The sequence below is a fragment of the Oncorhynchus gorbuscha genome, unplaced genomic scaffold (assembly GCF_021184085.1).
Source record: "Oncorhynchus gorbuscha isolate QuinsamMale2020 ecotype Even-year unplaced genomic scaffold, OgorEven_v1.0 Un_scaffold_2494, whole genome shotgun sequence".
NCBI classification, from domain to species: domain Eukaryota; kingdom Metazoa; phylum Chordata; class Actinopteri; order Salmoniformes; family Salmonidae; genus Oncorhynchus; species Oncorhynchus gorbuscha.
Window position 1 is genome coordinate 1632 of NW_025746991.1, and position 15724 is coordinate 17355.

Here is a 15724-nt window from a genome sequence, read left to right on the forward strand (position 1 = left end):
AGGTATATTTCACTGGTCATCCCCAAAGTCAACACTTCCTTTGGCCGCCTTTCCTTCCAGTTCTCTGCTAACAATGACTGGAACGACTTGCAAAAATCGCTGAAGCTGGAGACTCTAATCTCCCTCTCTAACTTTAAGCATCAGCTGTCAGAGCAGCTTACAGATCACTGCACCTGTACATAGCCAATCTGTAAACAGCACACCAACTACATCATCCCCATATTGTTATTTATTTTCTTGCTCTTTTGCACCCCAGTATCTCTACTTGATATAAAATGATGGAAGTTGGTTCAAATCAAAACCTAACCCACAAAAACTTGGCCAATGTGACATCAGAATCAAGTGATCTTGTGTTTCTGAGTCCGTTGTTGTTGGTTCTCTCTCCAGTGGCTGAGAGGAGTACAAGACGAGTACAAGAAGGAGGGAATCGTCTGGGCCTTCATTGACTTCGGCATGGACTTGTCTGCCTGCATTGAGCTTATTGAGAAGGTAAGCTGTCTGTCTTTCAGTCTCTCTGTCCCTGCTTTGACTCACCTGTACTGACTTCACTATCTGGACTATCTAGGTAGCGGGGTGAACAGGAAGTGGCTCGGGTGGTGATGATGCACCTGTACTGACCTCACCTTCTGGATGGTAGCGGGGTGATCAGGAAGTGGCTCGGGTGGTGATGATGCACCTGTACTGACCTCACCTTCTGGATGGTAGCGGGGTGAACAGGAAGTGGCTCGGGTGGTGATGATGCACCTGTACTGACCTCACCTTCTGGATGGTAGTGGGGTGAACAGGCGGTTGAAGTCCTTGATGATCTTTTTGGCATGTGATATATATTTATATATGTCATGCATTTAAATTGATTTGACTTATTTGACTAAATGAAGTCTATATTTTGATACACAAAGTGAGAACACAGGTTTTTTCTCTTGTTCTGAAACCAGGATTCAGAGAATCTGAACGATGCTGAGGAAAGGTGTGAGGGGCTCATCAAGAGCAAGATCCAACTGGAGGCCAAACTCAAAGAGACGACTGAGAGGCTGGAGGATGAGGAGGAGATGAATGCTGAGTTGACTGCCAAGAAGAGGAAGCTGGAGGATGAGTGCTCTGAGCTGAAGAAGGACATTGATGACCTGGAGCTCACCTTGGCCAAAGTGGAGAAGGAGAAGCACGCCACTGAAAACAAGGTCTTGTAAACAGTCCAAGCAAACAATAATCCAAAGAATAATCAACTCAAAACAGAAATGTAATTCAAGTCTTTTTTTGAGTGCAGTAAAAATTAAGACACAAAATAGTGGAATTTCAGTTGTGGTGGACTCCCCACATTCATTACATGTTCTGCTCCCCCCTCGTTTATGATTTCCATTCAGTCCACTGGCATGGAGTACAGCGCCATCTAGTGTTGAATCTATAGTACACTACTTGTTGACACATTTCTATTATCCATTTAACCACTTATGGTGAAGTGACCAAAAACAAATTTTGTTGTGGCCGTTTTCAGGTTAAAAACCTGACAGAGGAGATGGTGTCTATGGATGAGAGTGTTGCCAAGCTGACCAAGGAGAAGAAAGCCCTCCAAGAGGCCCACCAGCAGACACTGGACGACCTGCAGGCAGAGGAGGACAAAGTCAACACTCTGACCAAGGCCAAGACCAAGCTGGAACAGCAAGTGGACGACGTGAGTGGAGTTTGACATTCTGGCCATGATAGTATGCAAGATGATTTTATCTTCAGTTGTTTAGATTTGACCAACACATGTCTGTTTATATCTTGTAGCTTGAGGGTTCTCTGGAGCAAGAGAAGAAGCTCCGTATGGACCTTGAGAGAGCCAAGAGAAAGCTGGAGGGAGATCTGAAACTGGCCCAGGAGTCCATAATGGACCTGGAGAATGACAAGCAGCAGTCTGATGAGAAAATCAAGAAGTAAACACAAATAAATGACAACAGTTTTCCCTGCCTTCTTGATCAACATAATGGTTCTTCTTGGCTCATTGTTGTAATCATGAAATAGACTTATGTGATTCTTACAAGCAAAGTGAATGGTAATGTAGGCTCCCTTTACACTGTCTAACCAAAACAAATGTGTTTGTGTTTGTTAGGAAGGAGTTTGAGACCACCCAGCTCCTCAGCAAGATAGAGGATGAACAGTCTCTGGGAGCTCAGCTGCAGAAGAAGATCAAGGAACTCCAGGTACAGTACAGGATCTAAGCTCCAGTACAGGAAAATAACTGACACGTTTCTTCTGGTAGCACACATTCTTTCTGGTGGATTCTGATGGCTCAGTAAGATGGAAGATGGTGCTTCTTGCTGGTGCTTCTAATCTGTGCAAAGATGTTGCTTCTTACCGTTGTTAGTTTGGTTCCTGCATGGGACAATGTCTAATGAATATAGTAAATATGTTAGTGTAGCTGGCTATGTATAAACACATTTATGCTAAATATACAGTACATGCTATTATTATGTAGTGAGGTTCAATTATTTCAACTGTATTGTAGTGTTCATTCCCCCTGCTCCTGCCCCTTTTTCTAGGCCCGTATAGAGGAGCTGGAGGAGGAAATTGAGGCTGAGCGTGCTGCCAGGGCCAAGGTTGAGAAGCAGAGGGCCGATCTCTCCAGGGAACTTGAGGAGATCAGCGAGAGACTGGAGGAGGCCGGAGGCGCCACTGCTGCTCAGATTGAGATGAACAAGAAGCGCGAGGCTGAGTTCCAGAAGCTGCGTCGTGATCTTGAAGAGTCCACCCTGCAGCATGAGGCCACAGCCGCCGCTCTGCGCAAGAAGCAGGCCGACAGTGTGGCTGAGCTCGGGGAGCAGATCGACAACCTGCAGCGTGTCAAGCAGAAGCTGGAGAAGGAGAAGAGCGAGTACAAGATGGAGATTGATGACCTCTCCAGCAACATGGAGGCTGTCGCCAAGGCTAAGGTGAGTAGTGATGTTTTGGTCAAGCATTGTTGAGGAGGGCCAACTACATTACCATTGAATAAACTGAAGTTGACAGTCCCATATGTTTCACTAACAGGGCAATCTGGAGAAGATGTGCCGTACTCTTGAGGACCAGCTGAGTGAGATCAAGACTAAGAATGATGAGAATGTTCGCCAGGTCAACGACATCAGTGGACAGAGGGCCAGACTCCTGACAGAAAATGGTACCATCAACAATGAACAACAAACCAATATAGTTCACCTCAGTAGCACACAATAACATGTGTTGGGGGCTGTAAATTCAGTCCACACAGTTTCTGCACTACGATTCCTCAAAATAAAATGTCAATCTAGAAAGAATGACTCATTAATAAGAGGTCCCTCTTTCCCTGCAGGTGAGTTTGGCCGCCAGCTGGAGGAGAAGGAAGCCCTGGTGTCTCAGCTGACCAGAGGCAAACAGGCCTTCACCCAGCAGGTGGAGGAGCTGAAGAGACTGATTGAGGAGGAGGTCAAGGTAAGGCATCCTAAATGGGAACCACCTTCCAGTTTAGAGCTTTATCTACACATAGACTGTTTCTACACCTCCCTCAGAGACTCCTACTGTCATTTGTTTTACTCTCCCTCTCTAACCTCTCTTTGTCTTTCTTTCTCTCTCAGGCTAAAAACGCACTGGCCCATGGTGTCCAGTCTGCCCGCCATGACTGTGATCTCCTGAGAGAGCAGTTTGAGGAGGAGCAGGAGGCCAAGGCAGAGCTGCAGCGCGGCATGTCCAAGGCCAACAGTGAGGTGGCTCAGTGGAGGACTAAGTATGAAACTGATGCCATCCAACGCACAGAGGAGCTGGAGGAGGCCAAGTGAGTTGCACTCAATAGCAAAGACTAAAATAAACGATGTGGATGGTGAGGCTGGTTGGGGATCTGAGAAAATGTTACTTCAATATTTGAAACTGGTATCATTTCCTATTTATGCTATTTTTATTCCTCCAGTTGTATAAGTGAAGCATTTAGAGAGAGGTTTAGTGCTTTTATATGTCAACCCACCCAATTCATATTCATTATATAGACAGGCACGCTTTATTTTGTCTGGATTAGCATCCCAGATAAATCTAAATATTTTTTGCTCATATGATTTGAAAAAACGAATCATCAGGAGTAGGCAGCTCCATAAGTCAGTGAGGAAGCTGAGATATGACTAAGTGTCACGCCCTGACCTTAGTTATCTTTGTTTTCTTTATTAGTTGGTTTGGTCAGGGTGTGACAAGGGTGGTTTGTGTAGTTTTGAATTGTCTAGTGGTTTTGGTTTATTTATGGGGTTTAACTGGTCTAGGTGTTTATATGTCTATGGTTGCCTAGATTGGTTCTCAATCAGAGGCAGCTGTTTATCGTTGTCTCTGATTGGGGACCATATTTAGGTAGACATATTCAATGGATAGTTTGTGGGTTGATATTCTATGTTTAGTTACCTGTTTGCACTAGTCAGTTAGCTTCACGGTTCGTTTTGTTGTTTTGTTCAGTGTTCGTTCTTTTCATTAAAATAGTTATGTACGCGAATCACGCTGCGCCTTGGTCTCCTCATTATGACGACCGTGACAGAACAACCCACACTACCAGGACCAAGCAGCGTGAAAAGGAGGAACAGCGCTTAATGGGGAGATGGACCTGGGAGGAGATATTAGATGAAGCAGGACCCTGGACACAGCCGGGGGAGTATCGTCGTCCTAAGGAGGAGTTAGAGGCAGCGAAAGTGGAACGGCGATACTACGAGTATAAATACCGGAGAATAGAGGAACGGTGACGATATGAAGGTACACGGCTAGCACGGAAGCCCGAGAGGCAGCCCCAAGATTTTTTTGGGGGGGTGGCACACGAGGAGATTGGCTGAGTCAGGTAAAAGACCTGAGCCAACTCCTGTGCTTTCTGTGGGGAGCGTGTTACTAGTCAGGCACAGTGTTATGCGGTAGAGCGCATGGTGTCTCCAGTGCGCTAATCTAGCCCGTGCGCTCTATTCCAGCTCCTCGGATTGGCCGGGCTAGAATGGGCATCCAGCCAGGAAGGAGGGTGCCGGCTCAGCGCTCCTGGTCTCCAGTGTACCTCCTTGGACCAGGATATCCTGCGCCGGCTTTGCGAACTGTGTTTCCGGTGAGTCTACACAGCCCAGTACGTCCTGTGCCAGCGCCCCGCATTTGCAGGGCAAAAATAAACATCCAGCCAGGATGGGTTGTGTCAGCTCTACACACCAGACCTCCAGTACGCCTCCACAGTCCAGTATGTAAATCTGGTCTGTGTAGACAACATACTGTAGCGACCCGCACAGACAGCTGTGTGTTATGTGTTAGGCTAGGAGGTGGTTGTGTTGTACTGACCAGTACCCGGTGTTCGCGGGGTCCGACATGTCAATCAACCTGCTATCTGCCAATCACGGGAATGCCTGGAATGTTCTGATGCCGGGCATCCTGGTGGTTGGCGGAGTGGCGTGGAGGGGGGTTGGGCAGGGGGGTGGAGCATTGGAAGTTAAGACCAGGTTCAGCCTTTGTTCTCTCTCTCTTACGTCTGGGCTTCACAAGAGAAGGTCACGATTGGCTTGTGGGTTATCTGTCATCTATTTGGCGTGTGCTACGGCCCAAACGGTAGCCTGTGTAAAGTTGGTTTAATAAACCGTCAATTCGCAAACTCAAGCCTCTGTCTGGACAATTGTTCATTTATGATCTAGTCAGGTCATTACAATACGATCAATCTTGCAGAATGCGCAGACAGGCACTCACTATAGGCAGCATACAAATCACTGGAAAATATCAACCTTCTGCCCAAACCTTCTGCACAAACATTCTGCTAAAACCTTCTGCCCAAACATTCTGCTAAAACATTCTGCCCAAACCTTCTGCCCAAACATTCTGCTAAAACATTCTGCCCAAACCTTCTGCACAAACATTCTGCTAAAACATTCTGCCCAAACCTTCTGCCCAAACCTTCTGCTAAAACATTCTGCCCAAACATTCTGCTAAAACATTCTGCCCAAACCTTCTGCACAAACATTCTGCTAAAACATTCTGCCCAAACCTTCTGCACAAACATTCTGCTAAAACATTCTGCCCAAACCTTCTGCCCAAACCTTCTGCTAAAACATTCTGCCCAAACATTCTGCTAAAACATTCTGCCCAAACCTTCTGCACAAACATTCTGCTAAAACATTCTGCCCAAACCTTCTGCACAAACCTTCTGCTAAAACATTCTGCCCAAACCTTCTGCCCAAACCTTCTGCCCAAACCTTCTGCACAAACCTTCTGCACAAACCTTCTGCCAAAACCTTCTGCACAAACCTTCTGCACAAACCTTCTGCACAAACCTTCTGCCCAAACCTTCTGCCCAAACCTTCTGCACAAACATTCTGCTAGAACATTCTGCCCAAACATTCTGCTAGAACATTCTGCACAAACATTCTGCTAAAACATTCTGCTAGAACATTTACAGAAATGTGATCAAATATGTCAGTGCTTTTTCTTTTACAAACTGCTGTGGCTTAATTCCAATAGTGCCCAATTATACATTAAATAAAGGGCATTATTGCCACCATAGAAGGTAAATGGAGGGCGTGTTCTTGTACCCAGCATGCACAACCCACATGGAATTCCTAGTCTCCGGCAGCTTTTGGAACTGCGGTCAACAACGTTGAGTTCATCTCATCCTATGTTGCCCTTCAGTCTCCACATTAGAAAAAAAAGTGTGCTATCTAGAACCTAAAAAGGTTCTTTGTCCGTCCCCATAGGAAAACCCCTTCAATAACCCTCTTTAGTTGCAGGTAGAACTCTTCTACATCGACCTCGAGTTTGATGAGGACTTGAGTATGGCCCGCGTCGACACCATTACCCCCTAAATTAACTAATTACAAATAAAACCAATAAAAGTACTGAGTCAATGTGCGGGGGTAAAGGTTAGTCGAGGTCATTTGTAAAGTGACTATGTGTAGATAATAAACAGCGAGTAGCAGCAGTGCTAAAACAAACATCAGATGGTTCAGCAGTCTTAGGACTTGGGGGTAGAAGGTGTTAAGGAGCCTTTTGGACCGAGACTTGGCGCTCTGGTACCGCTTGCCGGGCGGTAGCAGAGAAAACAGTCTATGACTTAAAATGTCTGGTACCGTGTTTATAATGTCTGGTACCGTGTTTATAATGTCTATCGTGTTTATAATGTCTGGTACTGTGTTTATAATGTCTATCGTGTTTATAATGTCTGGTAGCGTGTTTATAATGTCTGGTAGCGTGTTTATAATGTCTGGTACTGTGTTTATAATGTCTGGTACCGTGTTTATAATGTCTGGTACTGTGTTTATAATGTCTGGTACTGTGTTTATAATGTCTGGTACTGTGTTTATAATGTCTGGTAGCGTGTTTATAATGTCTGGTAGCGTGTTTATAATGTCTGGTACCGTGTTTATAATGTCTGGTACCGTGTTTATAATGTCTGGTACTGTGTTTATAATGTCTGGTACCGTGTTTATAATGTCTGGTTTATAATGTCTGGTACGTGTTTATAATGTCTGGTACCGTGTTTATAATGTCTGGTACTGTGTTTATAATGTCTGGTACCGTGTTTATAATGTCTGGTACCGTGTTTATAATGTCTGGTACCGTGTTTATAATGTCTGGTACCGTGTTTATAATGTCTGGTACCGTGTTTATAATGTCTGGTACCGTGTTTATAATGTCTGGTACCGTGTTTATAATGTCTGGTACCGTGTTTATAATGTCTGGTACCGTGTTTATAATGTCTGGTACCGTGTTTATAATGTCTGGTACCGTGTTTATAATGTCTGGTACCGTGTTTATAATGTCTGGTACCGTGTTTATAATGTCTGGTACCGTGTTTATAATGTCTGGTACCGTGTTTATAATGTCTGGTACCGTGTTTATAATGTCTGGTACCGTGTTTATAATGTCTGGTACCGTGTTTATAATGTCTGGTACCGTGTTTATAATGTCTGGTAGCGTGTTTATAATGTCTGGTACCGTGTTTATAATGTCTGGTACCGTGTTTATAATGTCTGGTACCGTGTTTATAATGTCTGTGTTTATAATGTCTGGTACTGTTTTATAATGTCTGGTACCGTGTTTATAATGTCTGGTACCGTGTTTATAATGTCTGGTACCGTGTTTATAATGTCTGGTACCGTGTTTATAATGTCTGGTACCGTGTTTATAATGTCTGGTACCGTGTTTATAATGTCTGGTACCGTGTTTATAATGTCTGGTACCGTGTTTATAATGTCTGGTATAATGTCCGTGTTTATAATGTCTGGTACGTGTTTATAATGTCTGGTACTGTGTTTATAATGTCTGGTACCGTGTTTATAATGTCTGGTACCGTGTTTATAATGTCTGGTACCGTGTTTATAATGTCTGGTACCGTGTTTATAATGTCTGGTACTGTGTTTATAATGTCTGGTACCGTGTTTATAATGTCTGGTACCGTGTTTATAATGTCTGGTACCGTGTTTATAATGTCTGGTACCGTGTTTATAATGTCTGGTACCGTGTTTATAATGTCTGGTACCGTGTTTATAATGTCTGGTACTGTGTTTATAATGTCTGGTACTGTGTTTATAATGTCTGGTACCGTGTTTATAATGTCTGGTACCGTGTTTATAATGTCTGGTACCGTGTTTATAATGTCTGGTACCGTGTTTATAATGTCTATCGTGTTTATAATGTCTGGTACTGTGTTTATACTGTCTGGTACCGTGTTTATACTGTCTGGTGCCGTGTTTATAATGTCTGGTGCCGTGTTTATAATGTCTGGTACCGTGTTTATAATGTCTGGTACCGTGTTTATACTGTCTGGTACCGTGTTTATAATGTCTGGTACTGTGTTTATAATGTCTGGTACCGTGTTTATAATGTCTGGTACTGTGTTTATAATGTCTGGTACTGTGTTTATAATGTCTGGTAGCGTGTTTATACTGTCTGGTAGCGTGTTTATAATGTCTGGTAGCGTGTTTATAATGTCTGGTACCGTGTTTATAATGTCTGGTACTGTGTTTATAATGTCTGTTTATAATGTACCGTGTTTATAATGTCTGGTACCGTGTTTATAATGTCTGGTACCGTGTTTATAATGTCTGGTACCGTGTTTATAATGTCTGGTACCGTGTTTATAATGTCTGGTACCGTGTTTATAATGTCTGGTACCGTGTTTATAATGTCTGGTAGCGTGTTTATAATGTCTGGTAGCGTGTTTATAATGTCTGGTACCGTGTTTATAATGTCTGGTACCGTGTTTATAATGTCTGGTACCGTGTTTATAATGTCTGGTACCGTGTTTATAATGTCTATCGTGTTTATAATGTCTGGTACCGTGTTTATACTGTCTGGTACCGTGTTTATACTGTCTGGTTTATAATGTCTGGTAGCGTGTTTATAATGTCTGGTACCGTGTTTATAATGTCTGGTACTGTGTTTATACTGTCTGGTACCGTGTTTATAATGTCTGGTACCGTGTTTATAATGTCTGGTACCGTGTTTATAATGTCTGGTACTGTGTTTATAATGTCTGGTACTGTGTTTATAATGTCTGGTAGCGTGTTTATACTGTCTGGTACCGTGTTTATAATGTCTGGTAGCGTGTTTATAATGTCTGGTAGCGTGTTTATACTGTCTGGTACCGTGTTTATACTGTCTGGTACCGTGTTTATACTGTCTGGTACAGTGTTTATAATGTCTGGTAGCGTGTTTATAATGTCTGGTAGCGTGTTTATACTGTCTGGTACCGTGTTTATAATGTCTGGTCTGTTTATACTGTCTGGTACTGTGTTTATAATGTCTGGTACGTGTTTATACTGTCTGGTACTGTGTTTATACTGTCTGGTACTGTGTTTATACTGTCTGGTACTGTGTTTATACTGTCTGGTAGCGTGTTTATACTGTCTGGTAGCGTGTTTATACTGTCTGGTACTGTGTTTATAATGTCTGGTACTGTGTTTATAATGTCTGGTACCGTGTTTATAATGTCTGGTACCGTGTTTATACTGTCTGGTAGCGTGTTTATAATGTCTGGTAGCGTGTTTATAATGTCTGGTAGCTGTGTTTATACTGTCTGGTAGCGTGTTTATACTGTCTGGTACTGTGTTTATACTGTCTGGTAGCGTGTTTGTCATGTGAATTATTGTAATTTCACCACTAGATGGGGCAAGGAACACTAATCATTATGGAAGTGTATATCTGCATGTCTTTAGGGGGGGATGCCAATTGGCTAATGATAAATCAATATCATGTTCTCTTTACTTTTATGTATATATTTGCATAATCTCGGATAACCCAGGACTAAAATCTTGTGTAATTTGGTCAGATAATCGATTACCATTTGTTTTCACGTCGTCTGGCCACATTAGATTATTGTGCGAATTATCTGGGACAAAATTCAACTGAAAAAAACGTTGTATCCTGAGAACTTTGTTCGGAGAATTTCCGGCCCAATCACCAAAGTGTTCTCTCTCTCTCAAGTGCTGCCATGTTTATGTGACCATCTTGCTTCTCCTATTTGTTTCTTATGGAAACATTTCAATTTGGGCGTGTTCATATAGGCCACTTCCCCTGAGTGTAAAGGGTTAAAACTATCATGGATGATTATAATAGCTTAGTGTATGAATTGTGTAGTTACATTTCTCCATCCTCATCCCTCAGCTGGTTACCAAAACAAGTGACCTCTTTGTTGAGGTGTCCGCTTTGATGTGGTTTAAACCCCAGATTGCTCCTTTAGTTAAAGTACAGTATTTTTATGGTATGAAAAGCTGTTTTCTGAGAAATAAGTCCACAGTCACAAAGTGTATGTAGGCCGACATGTTTTTAATCAATACTCAACATTTTACCATGAAAATCATATTTTATGAAACACAGGAAATTGCTAAGACTTTGGTCTTGTTTATTCAGCCTCTTTTCCCTGTAAGAAGAATGAAATAACAGAATGGATCAGTATTAATAATGAATATGATAAATATTTCAACACTTGGTAATAACAGAATGGATCAGTATTAATAATGAATATGATAAATATATCAATACTTGGTAATAACAGAATGGATCAAGCATTTAAGACTCAGTAAACACCTTGTACCAACTAAATTTGGATTGGTTATTTTATTTATCCTGTCCTGAAATGTGTTTCTCAGAAATCTTAAATACATTTGAGTGAGTGTAAAATGTCAGAATTGTCTACTGTGAAGTCAGGTGTAGGTTTAGCAGCAGTTCTGTACCTTTCCAGAGTCACGGGTCTTGGCTCTGAGCTTGTTGACCTGAGTCTCAGCGATGTCAGCACGCTCCTCAGCCTCTTCCAGCTCATTCTGAACCTTCCGGAACTTAGACATGTGCTGGTTGGATGCTTCCTCCTGGGTGAGGAAAAGAGACGAGAGCATAACATCAGTATTGAAAGTTTGAAGCCTCATATTACTTTTAATTTTTTTATTCATATAATTATTTTAAAGGTATTTTAAAAAGATGTAGGATAGCATTGTACAGTATATATAGGGAGATAGTGAGTGGTGGAACAGAGGATCAATCTGCTGCTTCCAGGGCCATGTGATCCAGGAGAGTCAGCACCACCTCCAGACCAGCCCCCGGCACAAAGCTAAATAATATTCAACCCTCTCTACTTTAAAATGTTACACATAGGAAGAGGAGTCACATACATTTCTTCAGAAATGACTTGCACTATCAGCTGAGTCAATGTTGACGGTTGTGCAGTAACAACACTTCAACTAATCTCACAAAATGTTTTGTAATTTCTACTAGGGACTGTAAGCTTTCAGAGTATTTTGACTAAGTCTGTGACTCACCGCTTCCTCAGCCTGCCTCTTGTAGGCCTTCACTTTCATCTGCAGCTTATCTACCAGGTCCTGAAGTCTGCCAACGTTCTTCTTATCCTCCTCAGTCTGTGGGAGAAGTTACAAGGATCAATAGTCTATAGTTTAACACACAAACCAGTGTGCTTTAGTGTGTGCAGAATGCACTTTCTCTTACCTGGTAAGTGAGCTCCTTGACTCTGCGCTCATATTTGCGGACTCCCTTGACCGCGTCTACACCTCTTCTCTGCTCGGCCTCCACCTCAGTCTCGAGCTCACGCACCTTTGTGGAAGAAATAAACGTCGGCATTTATGTGAGGTGCTGAAAGTCAGACGTAACAAATGTTTGTAAAACAGAGGAATCTTCTTCTGGTCAAGAAATGTTGTCTGCTCCTATGTACTTTTACGATTTTAATTAAAGGGGTCTATAATGAAAACAACTACTTTTCATGATGTAGGTGGGTTATTGAGAGAAAAAGCCATTACACAATGCCCCTGTTTATTTTCATATGATCAAATACACTTCCAGCAATCTGTTTTTCAATCCACCCTGCTGTTAACTCACCCTGGACTCCAGCTTCTGGAGCTGCTTCTTGCCTCCCTTCATGGCCAGGTTCTCAGCCTCATCCAGACGGTGCTGCAGGTCCTTGACTGTGACCTCCAGGTTCTTCTTCATCCTCTCCAGGTGAGAGCTGGTGTCCTGCTCCTTCTTCAGCTCCTCAGCCATCATGGCCGCCTGGAATGGTAGTTAGTTTCATTTATGCACCAACTGGCACCAATCATAAAGCTCTTTTGGGATCTTTGGTGTGGTTAAACCAGCACAGCGACTGCTGACCTTTGGGGACAAATCAAGTTGATGTAATTCAAGGACTCACGTCAGTGATGGCCTTCTTAGCCTTCTCCTCTGCATTCCTGGCCTCCTGGACGATGTCGTCCACCTCTCCCTGCACCTGAACCAGGTCAGTCTCCAGCTTCTTCTTGGTGTTCGCAAGGCTGGTGTTCTGAAGGAGGAAACAAGGTGATTTGTTTGACTCTCAAGAGAACTTACAAGTGAGAAAGAGAAAGTCACAAGGCTGAAATCATGAAAATTTAAACGTTATGCTTGGTTGAGTTTCATTAGAAATGGTTTTTGACCCGTACCTGGGAGTGCAGCAGTCCGACACGCTCGCTGGCGTCCACCAGCTCAGTCTCAGCCACTTTGCGGCCTCTCTCAGTCTGCTCCAGAGCAACTCTCAGCTCCTCGATTTCAGCCACCATCAGACCGTTTCTGCGCTCCACCATGGCTGCCTGCTCCTTCATGTCCTCTGCAGCGCGGACGGCATCATCAAGGTGCAATTGGGCATCCTGGTGTTCACAATGTCATAGCATCATTAGACTTGTGGAAGTGGGCGCGATAGGATTGGTATTAAAGGGGAAAGGGGGATAACTAGTCAGTCGTACAACTGAATGCCTTCAACTGAAATGTGTCTTCCGCAATTAACCCTCTGAAACAGAGAGGTGAAGGGGTCTGCCTTAATCGACATTCACGTCATCGGCGCCCAGGGAACAGTGGGTTAACTGCCTTACTCAGGGGCAGAATGACAGATCCAGCAACCTGTTGGTTACTGGCCCAACGCTCTCACCACTAGGCTACCCTGTTGGTTACTGGCCCAACGCTCTCACCACTAGGCTACCCTGTTGGTTACTGGCCCAACGCTCTAACCACTAGGCTACCCTGTTGGTTACTGGCCCAACGCTCTAACCACTAGGCTACCCTGTTGGTTACTGGCCCAACGCTCTAACCACTAGGCTACCCTGTTGGTTACTGGCCCAACGCTCTAACCACTAGGCTACCCTGTTGGATACTGGCCCAACGCTCTAACCACTAGGCTACCCTGTTGGTTACTGGCCCAACGCTCTAACCACTAGGCTACCCTGTTGGTTACTGGCCCAACGCTCTAACCACTAGGCTACCCTGTTGGTTACTGGCCCAATGCTCTAACCACTAGGCTACCCTGTTGGTTACTGGCCCAACGCTCTCACCACTAGGCTACCCTGTTGGTTACTGGCCCAATGCTCTAACCACTAGGCTACCTGCTGGTTACTGGCCCAATGCTCTAACCACTAGGCTACCTGCCACCCCAGTGGGTAATAGGCATGTTCATTGGTAAAAATGTCCCCGATACAGTATATTAGTCCACTCTAATATCCCTACCTTCCTACAGTATATTAGTCCACCTCTTTAAGGAATACCTAGGATAGGATAAAGTAATCCTTCTCACCCCCCCCCCTCCCCCCCTTAAAATATTTAGATGCACTATTGTAAAGTGGCTGTTCCACTGGATGTCATAAGGTGAATGCACCAATTTGTAAGTCGCTCTGGATAAGAGCGTCTGCTAAATGACTTAAATGTAAATGTAAATGTAATGTAGTCCAGTCTATTACATTCCTCTGATCTATTATTTTCTACTGATTCACAAACAAATCCCTCCCCATGTTCAGGTTGTTGAGCCTGATGTCCAAGTCCCTTTACCTTGAACTGTCCCTGGACGTTCCTCAGCTGTTTCTGGGCCTCAGCGGCCTGCCTGTTGGCGTGGCTCAGCTGAATCTCCATCTCATTCAGGTCTCCCTCCATCTTCTTCTTCACCCTCAGGGCGTCATTCCTGCTCCTGACCTCAGAGTCCAGGGTGCTCTGCATGGAGTCAACCACCCTCTGGCTGTTCCTCTTGATCTGCTCCATCTCCTCGTCCTTCTCAGCGATCTTCCTGTCCACCTCACCCTTGATCTGATTCAGCTCCAGCTGAACACGCAGAATCTTGGATTCCTCGTGCTCCAGTGTGCCCTGAAGGAACAGAAGCAGTCAGTCAAATCAACCCTTCACTCAGCTCCGCCCCCCTTGGTTACTGTTGCAACCTCAGACAACATTTTCCTGGGAAGCCCAATTCCACATTCAGACCACTGGAATAATAAACCCCTTACAATAATATCAAACTGTGTTTTTAACTACACAATGAAATGAAACACAACCCCTCAGGTATGTTGTGTTGGACTGTCATTACAGCTGCTTTAAAGGGCATCCTGGTCAAGTCATGTTTGTAGTGTGGCCACTGAATGGCTCTGAATTCAGTCAAAGCTATAACTACTTTTGGAACTAACTAGTGGTCTCAAATCGTATCCTGAAGTTTAAAGCAGATGTGAGATGTATTCATAACAAGACTAACTGAACTAGCCAATGTACATGATCATATATTTTGAGAAAACAAGTTATATGGCTAGCTAGCAACGTTTGGTGGTCTATGAGACAGAGCTAGCTAACCAGCTGAGCTAGCAAACAATGCAACAAAAGTATAATATCGGATTCAGTCCATCAACAGGCTCTGTCTTTCAGGAATCACATTAGAAAGTACTGCTGAACTGTTCAATTATTAAACTTGAATTTTATTTTAAGAAAACTCTGTGTTTCTGTTTTCTTTTCTACTGGTTTTCATGTGTTTGAAACAAGAGCTTGTTCGATGTGTCCGACTCGACGTTAGTTGCTATCCATTGGAGAACAGCGATTGGTTGCCCACAAATGTTAGGGCGGAGCTTAGCGAAGGGTCAGGACGTTTGGATGTGCAAAACACAAGGAATTGCATATATATGACTACAATAAACACCAATAAAAGGGAGCATTTGATTGTAACTGGCATTGCCAAGTGTAACACTGCTTTTCATATCAAACAGCTGTAGTTTGTACCTCAGCCTCCTCCAGAGCGGTCTGGATCTCAGACTTCTCTGTCTCCACGGTCTTCTTGGCCTTCTCCAGCTCATGGATGCTCTTGCCAGTCTCTCCGATCTGCTCAGTCAGGTCAGAGATCTCCTCTGCACACACAAACACAGAAGCTGTTTAGACTTGGGAGATTTCCAGTGGCTATCACCAATGCACTGAAGTTTATAATGAATCATAATAACAGATAATTAATGAACAGCACTTCATACTGTCTTGCAAATCTAATTGCCACACCACATCA

General features: G+C 43.7%; 2 protein-coding genes across 2 annotated transcripts in view; one reads left to right on the forward strand and one right to left on the reverse strand.

Moving 5' to 3' along the window:
• Positions 1 to 387: 387 nt before the first annotated feature.
• Positions 388 to 3782, forward strand: LOC124025870 (myosin heavy chain, fast skeletal muscle-like; the record flags this gene model as incomplete). Its single annotated transcript, XM_046339185.1, has 9 exons — positions 388 to 489; positions 936 to 1178; positions 1493 to 1669; positions 1768 to 1913; positions 2090 to 2180; positions 2520 to 2909; positions 3007 to 3133; positions 3305 to 3423; positions 3567 to 3782. Coding segments are annotated over 9 exons (1596 nt in total), but the record flags the coding sequence as incomplete, so codon positions are not given.
• A 6940-nt stretch (positions 3783 to 10722) lies between these two features.
• LOC124025869 (myosin heavy chain, fast skeletal muscle-like) overlaps positions 10723 to 15724 on the reverse strand; it is a 34522-nt gene continuing 29520 nt past the window's right edge. Inside the window, exons 31-39 of the mRNA XM_046339184.1 lie at positions 15451 to 15575; positions 14248 to 14556; positions 12876 to 13079; positions 12611 to 12736; positions 12301 to 12471; positions 11914 to 12018; positions 11730 to 11825; positions 11151 to 11282; positions 10723 to 10837 (exon numbers count right to left, since the gene is read on the reverse strand). Coding sequence (XP_046195140.1) covers positions 10820 to 10837; positions 11151 to 11282; positions 11730 to 11825; positions 11914 to 12018; positions 12301 to 12471; positions 12611 to 12736; positions 12876 to 13079; positions 14248 to 14556; positions 15451 to 15575 — 1286 coding nt within the window. The 3' untranslated portion in view covers positions 10723 to 10819. The remainder of the gene's footprint in view (positions 10838 to 11150; positions 11283 to 11729; positions 11826 to 11913; positions 12019 to 12300; positions 12472 to 12610; positions 12737 to 12875; positions 13080 to 14247; positions 14557 to 15450; positions 15576 to 15724) is intronic.